At 34.0% G+C, this 13768-nt stretch overlaps 1 protein-coding gene and 1 pseudogene across 5 annotated transcripts; one reads left to right on the top strand and one right to left on the bottom strand.

The window, feature by feature from the left end:
* Positions 1–582: 582 nt before the first annotated feature.
* LOC115961083 lies at positions 583–2833 on the bottom strand (annotated as a pseudogene). Its single transcript, XR_004085290.1, has 3 exons — positions 2324–2833; positions 1460–1975; positions 583–741 (listed from the first exon to the last, which is right to left on the bottom strand). The product of XR_004085290.1 is annotated as an uncharacterized LOC115961083 (transcript).
* Positions 2834–7933: 5100 nt separating this feature from the next.
* Positions 7934–13622, top strand: LOC115960182 (12-oxophytodienoate reductase 2-like). Of its 4 annotated transcripts, none has more exons than XM_031078949.1 (6): positions 7934–8239; positions 8739–8865; positions 10754–10894; positions 11006–11136; positions 12535–12711; positions 12892–13622. In XM_031078949.1, exons 2-6 carry the CDS (start codon positions 8795–8797, stop codon positions 13482–13484), a joined length of 1113 nt encoding a protein of 370 aa, XP_030934809.1. In that variant the 5' UTR covers positions 7934–8239; positions 8739–8794; the 3' UTR covers positions 13485–13622. The 4 variants fall into 4 exon arrangements, with proteins under 4 accessions (XP_030934809.1, XP_030934810.1, XP_030934811.1 ...); XM_031078950.1 differs by lacking the exon at positions 7934–8239 and adding an exon at positions 8248–8410; XM_031078951.1 differs by lacking the exon at positions 7934–8239 and adding an exon at positions 8248–8452 and having other exon boundaries at positions 11006–11085.
* Positions 13623–13768: the final 146 nt, after the last annotated feature.

The following is a 13768-nucleotide window of genomic DNA, read 5'->3' as shown; positions in this document are numbered from 1 at the left end:
GTATAGGATTTTGCCTTCGGCTTTAGCTACAAAGGACCTAGTCTCCTTTACTTTTTCGCATACGTAAGGTCTGTATTGAACCATTGTAAGTGGCTATTCAATTACTTGTGATATTATCCATATTTATGGCATGTAGGCTTATTTGCTCATAATAAAATAACTAAATTTCAAGCTAGCTGTCAACCTTATCTGTCTAAGCTCGAGACCGGTTCTGTACAAAATAATGAAATATGTTACATTAAGCACAAACACAAGTGGAGTTTCCAAATGGAATTATACACATACACATGATTAGCAAATAGCATTTCCTCTGTTCTTGGCAACCAAGAGGAGTCTAAGAAAAGTTATTTATGATTGACAATTGGTATCATAAGGTTAGCTCCAATGTTTATAGTTGAAAAGCAAAGAAAGTCAGGAGGATTATCTGGATTTAAGAGAACATATACACAACACTTATCATGTGTATGTGTGTTGAATCTATTGCTGACATGATAACGTGGTTTAAGTAGAACTATAATGGGTTCTACTTACTCTATTTACTTATTCTTTACTAAATGAAAAGGTGAATATACTGTGCAAAGATCAATCAAAGCTAACACCAGAGCTAGCAACATCTTCAAGAACCAGTATATCAAAATCACTGACAGATCATTCTGCAGTCATCCCTGTGCTATTAACATATATCTCTATACCAACATTAATTGAAGACCATACACACCTTGCTGGTTCAGTTCCTGGATCCTGGGCAATAATAGTATGTTTCCCATTAGTGCCCTATAACTATATTGTCAATCTTGAAGCAGAGGGACAAACTCAACAGCACTAATCAAGTTAAAGTAGACTAAACTACAAAAGTTCACTAATGTGAATTAGGGAAGCAATTGCTCTGAATTCCAATGGGTTCAGGTCCTACAGGATGCTGGGAGCAGGTCTAGATAAATGATAAATCCAAAGCAAACCTATGATATTTTTCAATTGAATCCAATCTGAAGATTGAAAGTTGCACATTGTTAGGGTTAGAATTTTTGGACAAAGCTGCAGCACCTCAAGGATGAATATGGGATAAAGGACAAATACGAATGACAAGTTTGCACAGTAGTGCAGAAATTAAGAATAAGTAAGAGAAGATCAAACAGGAGATAGAGGAAGACCTGAAAATTCTTGAGTCTCATGAGGCCTCTAGGGAGTCTCACCTCAAAGATAACATATGGAAACTTACAGTTAGCAGTAAGGGGTTATAATTAGTTGAATTTTCTATGCAAAGAAGTAGATGATAAAAATTTTGATTGCACCTAGATGCATAGAACACAAACATCCATTTACTATGAACGTGAACTTAGCAATTAGCCAAATTTTATGTGTCCACATTCACATATCATTCCTTTGTGTGTGTGTGATTTCAACCAGGATTCCATAACAAATTTGATAATGGCTAAGTTACTAAAAATATCATAATTACCTGGTAGAAGTATAATCGACTAGGTAGAGCACCCACATCAAGCACCCAAGTGCTAAAGTCTCCAAACCATCCATCTCCTTGCTTTTCAAGATATCCATGCACAGCCCATTCAGGATGTGGCAGAATTTGCACCAATTCCTGTGCCTGTGGATTGCTGTATGGATCATAGATATCATATGGTTCCTCCAGATAATTGGCATTTCCTGGGGTGCAGTAGAGATGATAAGAAGAATATGGAAACTGAGATGTCTCATTTCTGTATATTTTCTCACCAGTACGACTAACATGGTAAGGCGGGCAGGAGACCAGGTTATCAGCATGGCACCAGCTTGTAGTAGCTGGATTTATTATCATTTCGCTGTATCTAGTCACATCTGTCAGAACATCACCATCACATGGATCTCCCTTGTTCTTCCAATAGCTTCCTATATCAAGAAGATAAAATTGACTGTTAGGCCCTCCTCCTTGTTTGACATCAAGTGTCTCCTTTACCTTGAAGTTTGGAGATTCTAGCAACTAAAAATAATATCCCAAAAGACAAATTCATTAACCCTAGAATATAATGAACTAGTAAAAGTGTCAATTACAGCAGATCATAAAACCTTGATCAACTAAAAGTAGAGAGAGCATCTAGCCAACCCGAATTAGTTGGATTAAGGATTCATTGAGTTTAAGAGAGATCATCTAAATTTTATGAATTATTAATTTACTTGTTATACATTGAGATACATAAATTTCAACTCAACTGACATTCTAATTTCTCTCAAGGGTAGTGTGATCAGTAAGAATTCATTTATAGAGACAATGTGTTTAGAGAACAAATTTTTCCTGCTAGCAAGAAACAAGTGAAGACAAGGAATAAACCTTTCTTATGATTCCACGGCCACTGTAGTGATAACCTCCATTAAATCCTTCAGTTGCATCTGCACGTAGATACAACATAAGCCAAGGATACTTTGAAGATGTTGTTAATCTTTATGAGAAAACCCAACTTCCTGTGCTCAAATTCTTCTGCCATGTGACCGAGAAGTATGATTTATTTCCTACACCTTTGCTTAAATTGGCATCAAGGTCATATGTTCCATAAAATCCTCCTGTTAAAGACTCTATTTGGTCCCCTGAAGAAACCAATCTTGTATAATTATGGTATACAAGTGGTTGATTCATATACCCCTCACCGAAGCATGGAAAATTTCGCTTTGTTATGATTTTACCGACATTCTTGCCATTCTCAGGACAAAGGGTAGTATTTTTCTCAAAGTTTCCATTCTTGAGCATAATCATCCAGAAGTACCACGGATCTGAGGAATCGTGCACCTCACACAGAGAAGCAAGATACTTTTCCTTTTCCACAGCAAACAGGTCAGGGTCCATGTATGTGGCTTGAATCTCGTTACAGGAAACTTATCACCAGCCCCTAAGCTGTTATCTGATTCATTCACTTTGTGATGAACTTCCTACTTTGTGGTGCGGCCCAAAGAATCTGATTACAGAAGCATAAAACTAACAATGGCCTCAAAGTAAAGACTCAATGTAGTAAATGATTACATTTAATTATATATTATATAATTCACTGTTATCTTAGCTAAATCAAGTATAGATTCTTCAAAAGAGTTGGTTGGATGAAAGTGTACATATAGCAAAACTGAAAGAGGGAAAAACTGATGGTTTAAGGGGATTTTAAAATATAATATAAGCATTACCAAAAGAAAGATGACATGTATGTCATAAATCGATAGAAGTTAGGCCAGTTAATGGCTATGCAGATGTTTCAGAACAATTATCCATTTAACTTCCTTGAAACATAACTGTGGAGTAAGGAAAGATAAGGAAGTGGGAAATGATAGGTCTTTTATACACTAAACTTTCAATAAGAATCATGGAAGAGGTCAACGGTTCAAATATCCCCTACCAACTCCCATTGGATTCACTTATCTAATAAGGGAAAATATATATACATATATATATATATATATATATTATAAGAAGTTATGCATCTCCATATTACACTATGCAAATGGAAAACAACACCTTGGTCTAATGTTTTTTCAACAAGTCCCAGAAATACCCTCTTTGGCTTTCCAAAGGAGCCAAAAAAACAAGCAAAGTACACAGTAGGGAATACCAAATATCAAGAACAAGCCTATAAATATGAACACGCATTGTTATATGTAAAATAAATATCTAAAGTCACAATTTCATTTCATCATCCAAGCTTTGATCAAAGTAAGTAAAGTTTGCATTTAGTCCATTGTCACTGTAGCGAATCAAACCATGGCGACAAATTTTGGTATTGAGTGTCAATTAGCATCAAGATAATTTAGACCCCGGAAACCATACCTGAATTACTGAAAATAATTAACAGAGAAAGGTTAAGGATAAAACTGCAATCTGAAAGCCGATAGTTTTGATTCTATCTTTTATGTATAGGAAACAAAGATTAACAGAACTAATTCACCCTATTCTGTGCATAAAAATTCATCAAATTAATTTTTCCAAGTTTTAACATGCTTCATTTTGTTTCTTACTTATCTTTTTTGGTATTTTCTTAAAGCAAAACGTGGTCTTGCATTTATTGCACAAGCCATAAACAAAGTGCCACTTTTTTTTTTTCAACCAAAAAAAAAAAAAAAACTTAGTGCTCTTTGCTGCAGCTTTGTATGTGTAGGAAAAAGGTAAGCTTATGATATAAACATAGGTTGAAAAGAGAGGTGCACGAATTAAGAATAACGTAGGAGAGAGGTGCACGAATTAAGAATAACATAGGCCCTGAACTTGAAACTAAGTATTTTCAAATTTCAAGTGCATGGCAAATTAGCTATGAATGATATAGAAATTGTCATAATTGAAGGGCCTATAGGATCTTTGAGGTTCTCCTACCCCACTCCAGTACTGCATTTTTTGAAATCTATCATTAATACTTGACAATTTGGTTGTACTTTAACGATGAACAACTCCAAAGGAAAAAAAAAGAAATTATAGATCAAGTCAAACATTCTCTCTCTCTGTCATTCTCTCATTTAGATTTTTATTTGTCTACTCAAAAGGAAAAGCATTATATTATATGCAGAGTTTTTCTGATTTTGTGTTTTTCTTCAGCTTCTCAAACCTTATTTAAAAGTTTATATTTTAACAATCCACAGGTGAAGCTGTGAAGCTGTCCTTATCTCTACCATAATCATTCAAAAATGAATTGTTTGATTTGGTTTCAGTTGTTACTTGCCTTTTTTTATTTATTAGTATCTATTATAACATATAGAAAAGGGGCTTAATCATATTATTCTTCCAGCCTTTGCTACGGGCAATATATATTTGATTCTTATAGGGTACTACTTTCTTCAGTTAGAAAGATTTCTTACTAGATTTACTCAATTTATCATTTAATTTGTATTCTCAAAGTTGTTTTAGCACCATTGACCAGACAAAGATCTTATGGCAATGTTCCTCAGCCACATGCTATCTTATATTATTCTCAAAGAACCTCCAAAGGTGGTCTACTAATAGCTGAAGCCATTGGAGCTTCTGACACTGCTCAAGGATAATCAATTTCTTACCATGTTTCACACTGATTGACAATCTCCATTTTGAGGGTTCCCTTTCTTGCCTTGAAAATCTTTATGACTTCTTAGGTTTCTTTGCTATTGTAAAGGTATCTAGACACACGTGGTATATGGACAAAATAGCAAGTTGAAGCCTAGATACCCATTGTAGATGCTATTCATGCCAAAGGTGGAGTTTTCTTTTGTCAAATTTGGCATACGGGGAGGGTTTCAAATCAAGGTTTGTCTTTGACTGAGACTACCTTTATATCTTCTCTTCTAATATTGCTTGTTGACAATTAAACTTTTGTAATGGATGGAGAGAGTTGAATGTTTTGTAATATGCTAAATTATAGAGACTATATGGTAAATGATTCATGAATTGAGTAGATTTGGGTTTTCTATACCACATTGTGATATTTAAGTATTGATTGCTGTTGATCTTGAAGGAAGTATTGCATGTGAACCTATTTGGTAGAGAATCAAATTGGATGGAAGTTTTTATTGACTGCTGAAATAACCATCCATTGGTGCTGTAGAATGCTATTCCCTGCATAATAAGTGCCACATTTGAAATAGAAACATACTTTTTGAGGAAGAGCATTAATTGGATTGACTCTCATTTTGGAGAAAGTAAAATTAACAAAAGTGATCATTGTTGGATTGAAGGAGTAAAGGAAATTTATGCAACAATATAATTATTTGCATTATCTTCTCTACTATAAATGGTTTTTTTTTTATTACTAGGGGGGCTTTTATGATGATCATTGCCTCAGTGGAAGGGGCATCTTCTATTATAAGTCTGATATGTTAATGTAATTTTGTTTTTAGGATACGAATAAGGTGACACCCAATGCTTTAACAAAATAAAATCACCGTGGTTGGTTGGACAAAAAGCTAATGTTATTGCCATTTCAGCTAAAAAGGATGTTTTATGTCACCATTGAATAGAATATTATTTAGTTATTTCAGTAGAAAATGCCAGAGTGGTGGTTGCATGCCACTTTTTCAAAAGCATGGTTCTTTCAGTTGGTTGGTCTTTCAAAATCTTCTTAGTTTTGTTTTAGATATGCAGACACCATTTGCTCTAAATTAGTTGTCAAAAATCATTATTGAGTCCTATATCTATGGTAGTCATAGACAACCAACCACCACTTTTTGACGTGTTAGACAGCCCTAAGATCATGAGCTTTCCTTTTTTTTTTTTTTTAAATGTAATAAGATCTTGAAATTTCCTTTTTTGGAGTGGAATATTTATGGAGCCCTATCCTTACTGTACAATCATGTGAAACACATAATGGAGCTATTATACCTTCATGATCCAAAAGAAGTATTAATTTTCTCTCTCTCTCTTTTTTCTTTTTCTTTTTTCATTTTTTTTTTTTGTGGTTTTCAAATCAATGAAGGTCTTGTCAATTACTTCTTTAGATAATTATTTAAAAAAAAAAAAAAATTAAATCTTTGTGAAGAAACATCTTTTTCAAAGTAATTTAATGGATCATAACTCTCATTTTTCTAGTTCTTTAAGTGGTGATGGATGATTTTTGAAACATGGTATACTTTCTCCCACTTTAAGTGGTGATGTGATTTTTTGAAACATGTGTCATTTATTTATTGGGTAGGAAATACCAAAACAGATGCTGAATTGGTATTACAGAAACATAATATACTTTCTCCTACATTGGGGGTCAAACTTTTCTTGAGGGTTCAATGTATAGTGTAAAATCTGTGAATAAGTCTTGTGCCACATAATGTGGCACAATAAATGCCACAATTCGCCTATATGAAGAGCTGTAGTTGGTAAAATGGTGTCTCCATATGGACCCACAATTATCCCTCTACCAACCACAACTCAATACATAATCGAGTTGTGACATTTATTGTGCCATTTTATGTGGCATTAGACTTATTCTAGGGGTTTGCAGAAAACCCGTCAACCCACCAAACCCTACCCAACCCAACCCGTCAGGTTGGGTCGGTTTTTAAAGTGTGGTGGGTTGGGTTGGGTTATAAAAAAAAATTTTATAACGAGTCGGATTAGGTTTGGGTCATAAAATTACAAACCCGCCAAACTCGACCTGACCCGACCCACCCATATTTTAATATATGTTTAAAATATATTATATATTTAATAAATTTTTTTTAAAAAAACCAGCTCTAGAGCACTTCCTCGGTTCCTACTATCATATATAATATAAAATCCTATTTATTCTTTTAATATATATTTAAATATATTATATAATTAATAAAAAAAATAAAATTTTAGATATATTTTGTTTATAACTGAGTTAGGAATTCATGTATATTTTTATTTATAAGTGAATTAGGATACTAGTTCATTTATATTTTATTTATCAACTTAGTTGGATACTTAAATATATTTTGTTTACAACTAAGTTGGAATTTTAGTTTATATATTTATGTATATTTTGTTTATCAACTCAGGTAGCAAGTGTGATGTATTTTTTTCTGCTCAATTTAATAATAATAATAAAAATAAAAATTTTCAGACCCATAAGTTCAATCTGACCCAACCCAACTCAACTCATGTGAATTAAGTTGGGTTGAATTATTTTTGACCCACTAGGATAAATTTGGTTAAAAAATCCCCTCTACCCCTCCTAACTTATTCAGAATCTGTAGACCCCATTCCCATCCACAGCCACGTATTTCCAAACGTCACCACAGACATCAGGCACTGCGAAAAAAGTTATGAACACCTTTTAAAAGCAAACTTCGTTGTCCAGGAGCATCTGCAGCCCAAATGATATACTGTATATGATGATATATATTTACCATCACAACTTTAAAATGTGGTTCCAGCCCGACTTGCAAAATATGAAGATTGTAAAAAAATTTATATAATATTACTACAGTACCATCCTATTTTTAGGATGGTACTGTAACAACAAGATTGTATAATTAAAAATTATTATTATATAATATATTATATCTGATTCTTTTCTCTCTTTCCTTTCTTATTCTCTCTCTTCTGTCTTCTTCACTCTTGTTTGTTCTCTCCTCTTCAGACCCAAAACCATGGTGGACATGAACGCCATCACCAAGCCACCATGGCCGGACCCACTGTCACAGGCCCCCCCGCAAGCCACCGTCAAGGCCACCTGACCAAGCCTCTCTCTTCTCTCTCTCGCCATCGCTGCCAACACCAAGCTTCTCGTCTTCTCTGAGTTCTGGGTTGGGGTTTTTTTTTTTGGCTGTGACCGGTGCTTAAAGGAATTGGGTATGGCATTTTGCTATTGGTTTGATTTGATTTTGGGATGGATTTATTTTTGTGCGTTCATGGTGGTGGAGTTGGGGGTTGCCGTGGTTTGGTTTGATTTTGATTTTGATTTTGTGGGTTGCCGTGGTTGCCGGAGTTTGTGGCTGGAGTTTTAAGAAAACAACAGTTTGGGTATGTTCTTCGTGGTGGTAGTGGTAGCAGGTGGTTGCAGAGGTGACGTGGGGTTTTGTGTTTTTGTTTTTATTTGGGTTTTGGAATATACTATTTTATTGTGTAAAAGTATTATTTTAACTTATTGTATTTGAAAATAAAAGTTTGAATGCTGGAGTATTGTAAAATTGTATCATATAGTTAAGTAATTTTTTGGGATTTGAATAGAATAACATTTTGGGCTGCATTATTGGAAGACTTTTTTGACACAAATCTTTAATGCTTTTTCATTTCTATAAATACCCATTTGTGTAACAAGCATTTCATTCTCACTTTTGTCTGAAATCAGGAACAGAAGCAAGGTACTAGCATTCAACAGGAAAGGATAGAATAGAATCATTATAAATGGCTGCTGAAGCTGCCACCATTCCTCTTCTTACTCCTTACAAACTGGGCAAGTTCAACCTTTCCCGTAGGTATACCAACACACCCTGCAAAATACTTTTTTTGTTTTTTTTTTTTTTACTTTGATTTTGTAAAAAATAAAAAGGGTGTTTGTGACATATCCCAGTTGGGATAATGAATTGTTTTATTTACAAAGGTTTCAACTTTCAAGAAATCTTAGTTTATGATAATATATGTCGGTTACATAACACTCTTGCCCTTTTTGAGCATTTTCTTGTCAGTTCACATCTGTGTTTGTTTTGTGATTAACCAAGAAATGACACATTTTTTTTAAGAATTCTCTATATTAATCTGCTAAAAGTGTGAGACTTCTGCTAATTTTTTTATAATGTTAAGATTGATGAATTTCCTTGGAACTGCATTAGCTGTCTTGCTGAGCTCTACTCATTTAATGAGTTGTTAGTGATGACTTTTTCCTTTGATCTCAAAAGGACAATAAATCTGTCATTTGGTTTTTCTGGATTAAGGTATCTGATCACCTTGGCAGTCAGGATTGTGTGTTTTCAGAACCTCTAAGTAATGTATTTGTAGCTTCATCATGAGATTGAGAGTGCTTACATCTATTTACAGTTGCTTTGATTATATAAGATATCAATCTATAGTTATAAAATCATTTCTCAACAATTTTGTTCTAACTTTTTTGGGGCTGGGGAGGGGGGATGAGATCCATCTATTTATCAGTGTTATGTTGATAAGTATGGCCGCAAATTCTGTATGGTGAAAAGTAATCCAATTTGGCTTCCTCCTCTATATCCTAGAACAGTTCCCAAGTCATTCTTGAAATGCTCTATGTTATCATTTGATAATCTAGGACCTACATGTAATTAACAGAACTAATCACCTTATTCTGTCCATAAAAAATTCATCAAATTATTTGGTCCAAGTTTTTACTATTTCATCATTCATCTGTAATATCTCCTTCTCCATTTTCATGCTTCATTTTGTTTCTTACTTTACTTATTTTACACTAAGCCTAGGCTAGGTTTGGATACAATAAGGGTTGAAATGTCATGAAGCAGCCACTTTCGAAGTTCATACCACACAAAGATATACTTACGTTCTTTCCAAAATGCTCTCATTAGAGTTGTTAAGTTTTATGTTTGCAAACAGTCGTAAACTTAGTGCTCTTTGCTGCAGCTTTGTTGGTATTGGAAAAGGGTAAGCTTTTGATATAGAAATAGGTTGAAAAGGGACATACACAAATTAAAAACAACGTAGGCCCTGAACTTGAAACTAAGTATTTTCAAATTTCAAGTGCATAGCAAATTATCTATGATAAGATAGATAATTTGTCATAGTTGAAGGACCTATAGAATCTTTGAGGTTCTCCTCCCCCACTCAAGTACTGCATTTTGTGAAATTTATCTTTAATACATGACAGTATGGTTGTACACTTTAACGATAAACAAACTCTAAAAAAAAAAAAAAATAAATAAATAAATAAATAAATAAATAAATAAAATAAAAAAATTGTAGAACAAATCAAACATTCTCTGTCTCTACCTCTGTCACTCCTTCTCATTTAGGTATTTATTTTTTTACTCACAAGGAGAAGCATTATATTATATGTAGAGTTTTGTTGATTTTGTGTTTTCCTTCAGCTTCTCAAACCTTATTTAAAGGTTTGTATTTTAGCAATCCACAGGTGAAGTTGTGAAGCTGTCCTTATCTCTGCCATAATCATTCAAAAATGAATTGTTTGATTTGGTTTCAGTTGTTACTTGCCTTTTTTTATTTATTAGTATCTATTATAACATATAGAAAAGGGGCTTAATCATATTATTCTTCTAGCCTTTGCTACGGGCAATATATATTTGATTCTTATAGGATACTACTTTCTTCAGTTAGAAAGATTTCTTACTGGATTTACTCAATTTATCATTTAATTTGTATTTTCAGGGTTGTTTTGGCACCATTGACCAGACAGAGATCTTATGGCAATGTTCCTCAGCCACATGCTATCTTATATTATTCTCAAAGAACCTCCAAAGGTGGTCTACTAATAACTGAAGCCACTGGAGTTTCTGACACTGCTCAAGGGTAATCAATTTCTTACCATGTTTCACACTGATTGACAATCTCCATTTTGAGGGTTCCCTTTCTTGCCTTGAAAATTTTTATGACTTCTTAGGTTTCTTTGCTATTGTGAAGGTATCCAGACACACCTGGTATATGGACAAAAGAGCAAGTTGAAGCATGGAAACCCATCGTAGATGCTGTTCATGCCAAAGGTGGAGTTTTCTTTTGTCAAATTTGGCATGTGGGGAGGGTTTCAAGTCAAGGTTTGACTTTGACTGACAAACCTTCTTAGGTTTCTTTTATTGCTTGTTGACAATTGAACTTTTGTAATGGATGGAGAGAGTTGAATGTTTTGTAATATGCTAAATTACAAAGCCTTTATGGTAAATGATTCATGAATTGAGTAGATTTGGGTTTTCTATACCACATTGTCACATTGTGCTACTCAACTATTGATTGCTGTTGATCCTAAAGGAAGTATTGCATATGAACCTATTTGGTAAAGATCAAATTAGATGGAAGTTTTGATTGACTGCTGAAATAACCATGCGTTGGTGCTATAGAATGCTATTCCCTACAAAATGAGTGTCACATTTGAAAAGAAGCATACTTTTTGAGGAAGAGCATTAATTGGCTTAACTATCATTTTAGAGAGTAAAATAAGCAAAAGTGATGATCATTGTTGGATTGACGGAGTAAAAGGAAAATTTATGCAACAATATAATTATTTTAAAAAACTATTGATCTATCATTGTAGTGGTGTTATTTTTTGCATTATCTTCTCTACTATAAATGGATTTTTAATTTTAGGGGGCCTTTTATGATGATAATTGCCTCAGTGGAAGGGGCATCTTCCATTATAAGTGTGATATGTTAATGTCATTTTGTTTTTAGGATACAAATAAGGTGACACCCACTGCTTTAAAAAAATCGAATCAGTGGAGGTTGTTGGACAAAAGGCTAATGATGTTGTCATTTCAGCTAAAACGGCATTTTTGTATCACCATTGAATAGAATGTTATTTAGTCATTTTTGTAGAAAAGGTCAGAGTGGATGGTTGCATATCACTTTTCAAAAGCATGGTTCTTTTAGTTGGTTGGTCTTTCAAAATCTTTGTACTTGCTGTTTTAGATATGCAGACACCACTTGCTCGAAATCAATTGTCAAAATCATTATTGAGTCCTATATCTATGGTAGTCACAGACAGCCAACCACCACTTTTTGGCATGTTAGACAGCCCTAAGATCATGAGCTTTCCTTTTTTGACATGGAATATGATCTTGAAATTTCCTTTTTTGGAGGGGAACATTTATGGAACCCATCCTTGTACTGTACAATCATGTGAAATACATAATGGAGCTATTATGCCTTCTTGATCCAGAAGAAGCATTAATTTTGCATCTTATTTTATTTTATTTTATTTTTTTTGTGATTTTTCAAATCAATAAAGGTCTTGTCAATTACTTCTCCAGATAAATGTTTTTTTTTTTTTTTTTTAAAGAAAAAAAAATCTTTGCAAAGAAAAGAACGATCATTTTCTAAGTAATTTAACAGATCATAACTCTCATTTTTTCTAATTCTTTAAGTGGTGATTGATGATGTCTTATCAAACTCATTTGAATTATTTGGATATTTATTTTTCTTTATTTTGATGTCTACAGGTTTTCAGCCAAATGGTCAAGCCCCAATTTCTTCCTCTAACAGGCCTTTGACCCCTCAAATTAAAGCTAATGGAATTGACGTTGCAGACTTCACTCCTCCAAGGCGGCTAAGGATAGAGGAAATTCCTCAAATTGTCAATGATTTTAGGCTTGCTGCAAGGAATGCTATTGAAGCTGGTAAGTTCTTTTCATTTGTTTATATAAGATAAAAGATATTTGATTGGTCAAATGTACGGGGGAGTGAAGGAATGTACTTTGTACTTTATGAAAGAAAACTGAAAGAACAATGGGCCTCATGGTTACCTTTGTTATTACATATTCCCTTCATTAAAATGTCATTATTTGTCTTATACACAGGCTTTGATGGAGTAGAGATCCATGGGGCTCATGGTTACCTAATTGACCAGTTTATGAAAGATCAAGTGAATGATCGAACGGATCGATATGGTGGATCCCTTGAAAATCGTTGCCGGTTTGCTCTGGAAATAGTTGAAGCTGTTTCTAATGAGATAGGAGCGGACAGGGTTGGAATAAGGCTATCTCCTTTTGCAGACTACGTGCAATGCGGAGACTCAAATCCAGAAGCTTTGGGACTTTACATGGCTGAATCCTTAAACAAATATGAGATTCTTTATTGCCACATGGTTGAGCCAAGAATGAACACGGCTAGAGAAAAGAGTGAAAGTCCCCATGGTCTTGTGCTAATGAGAGAGGCTTTTAAGGGTAACTTTATTGTTGCTGGGGGTTATGACAGGGAAGATGGGAGCAAAGCTATTGCTGAAAACCATGCAGATCTTGTTGCTTATGGTCGTCATTTTCTAGCCAATCCAGATTTGCCTAAGAGATTTAAGCTCAATGCTCCACTCAACAAGTACAACAGAGAAACATTCTATACCTCTGACCCTGTCCTTGGATACACTGATTATCCATTCCTTGAAGACATTGCTTAGGTTTTCAAGGAGGAGAGTGAAAATAAATTGTCCAAAAACATTGCCCTATGTAATTCCTTTCTTGTTTTTAGTGTTTTCATTGTACTGTACTAGTGCAACAAAAAGATTTGATATATCTAAATAATTTTGAAGTGGTTATTCTCTTCTAGTGATAATATTGTTGGTGCTGATCTGCTGCTGTGCCAGACTAATCATGATTTTGAAGCATAATATGGCTATTACATTCTTTACTTAAATTGACAACTATGCGTATAGGATTTTGCCTTCATCTTTAGCTACAAAGG

Source organism: Quercus lobata, chromosome 9, assembly GCF_001633185.2.
Source record: "Quercus lobata isolate SW786 chromosome 9, ValleyOak3.0 Primary Assembly, whole genome shotgun sequence".
Taxonomy (NCBI): Eukaryota; Viridiplantae; Streptophyta; class Magnoliopsida; order Fagales; family Fagaceae; genus Quercus; species Quercus lobata.
The sequence above is the reverse complement of the archived record's forward strand: the minus strand, read 5'-3'. Positions and strand labels throughout refer to the sequence as shown.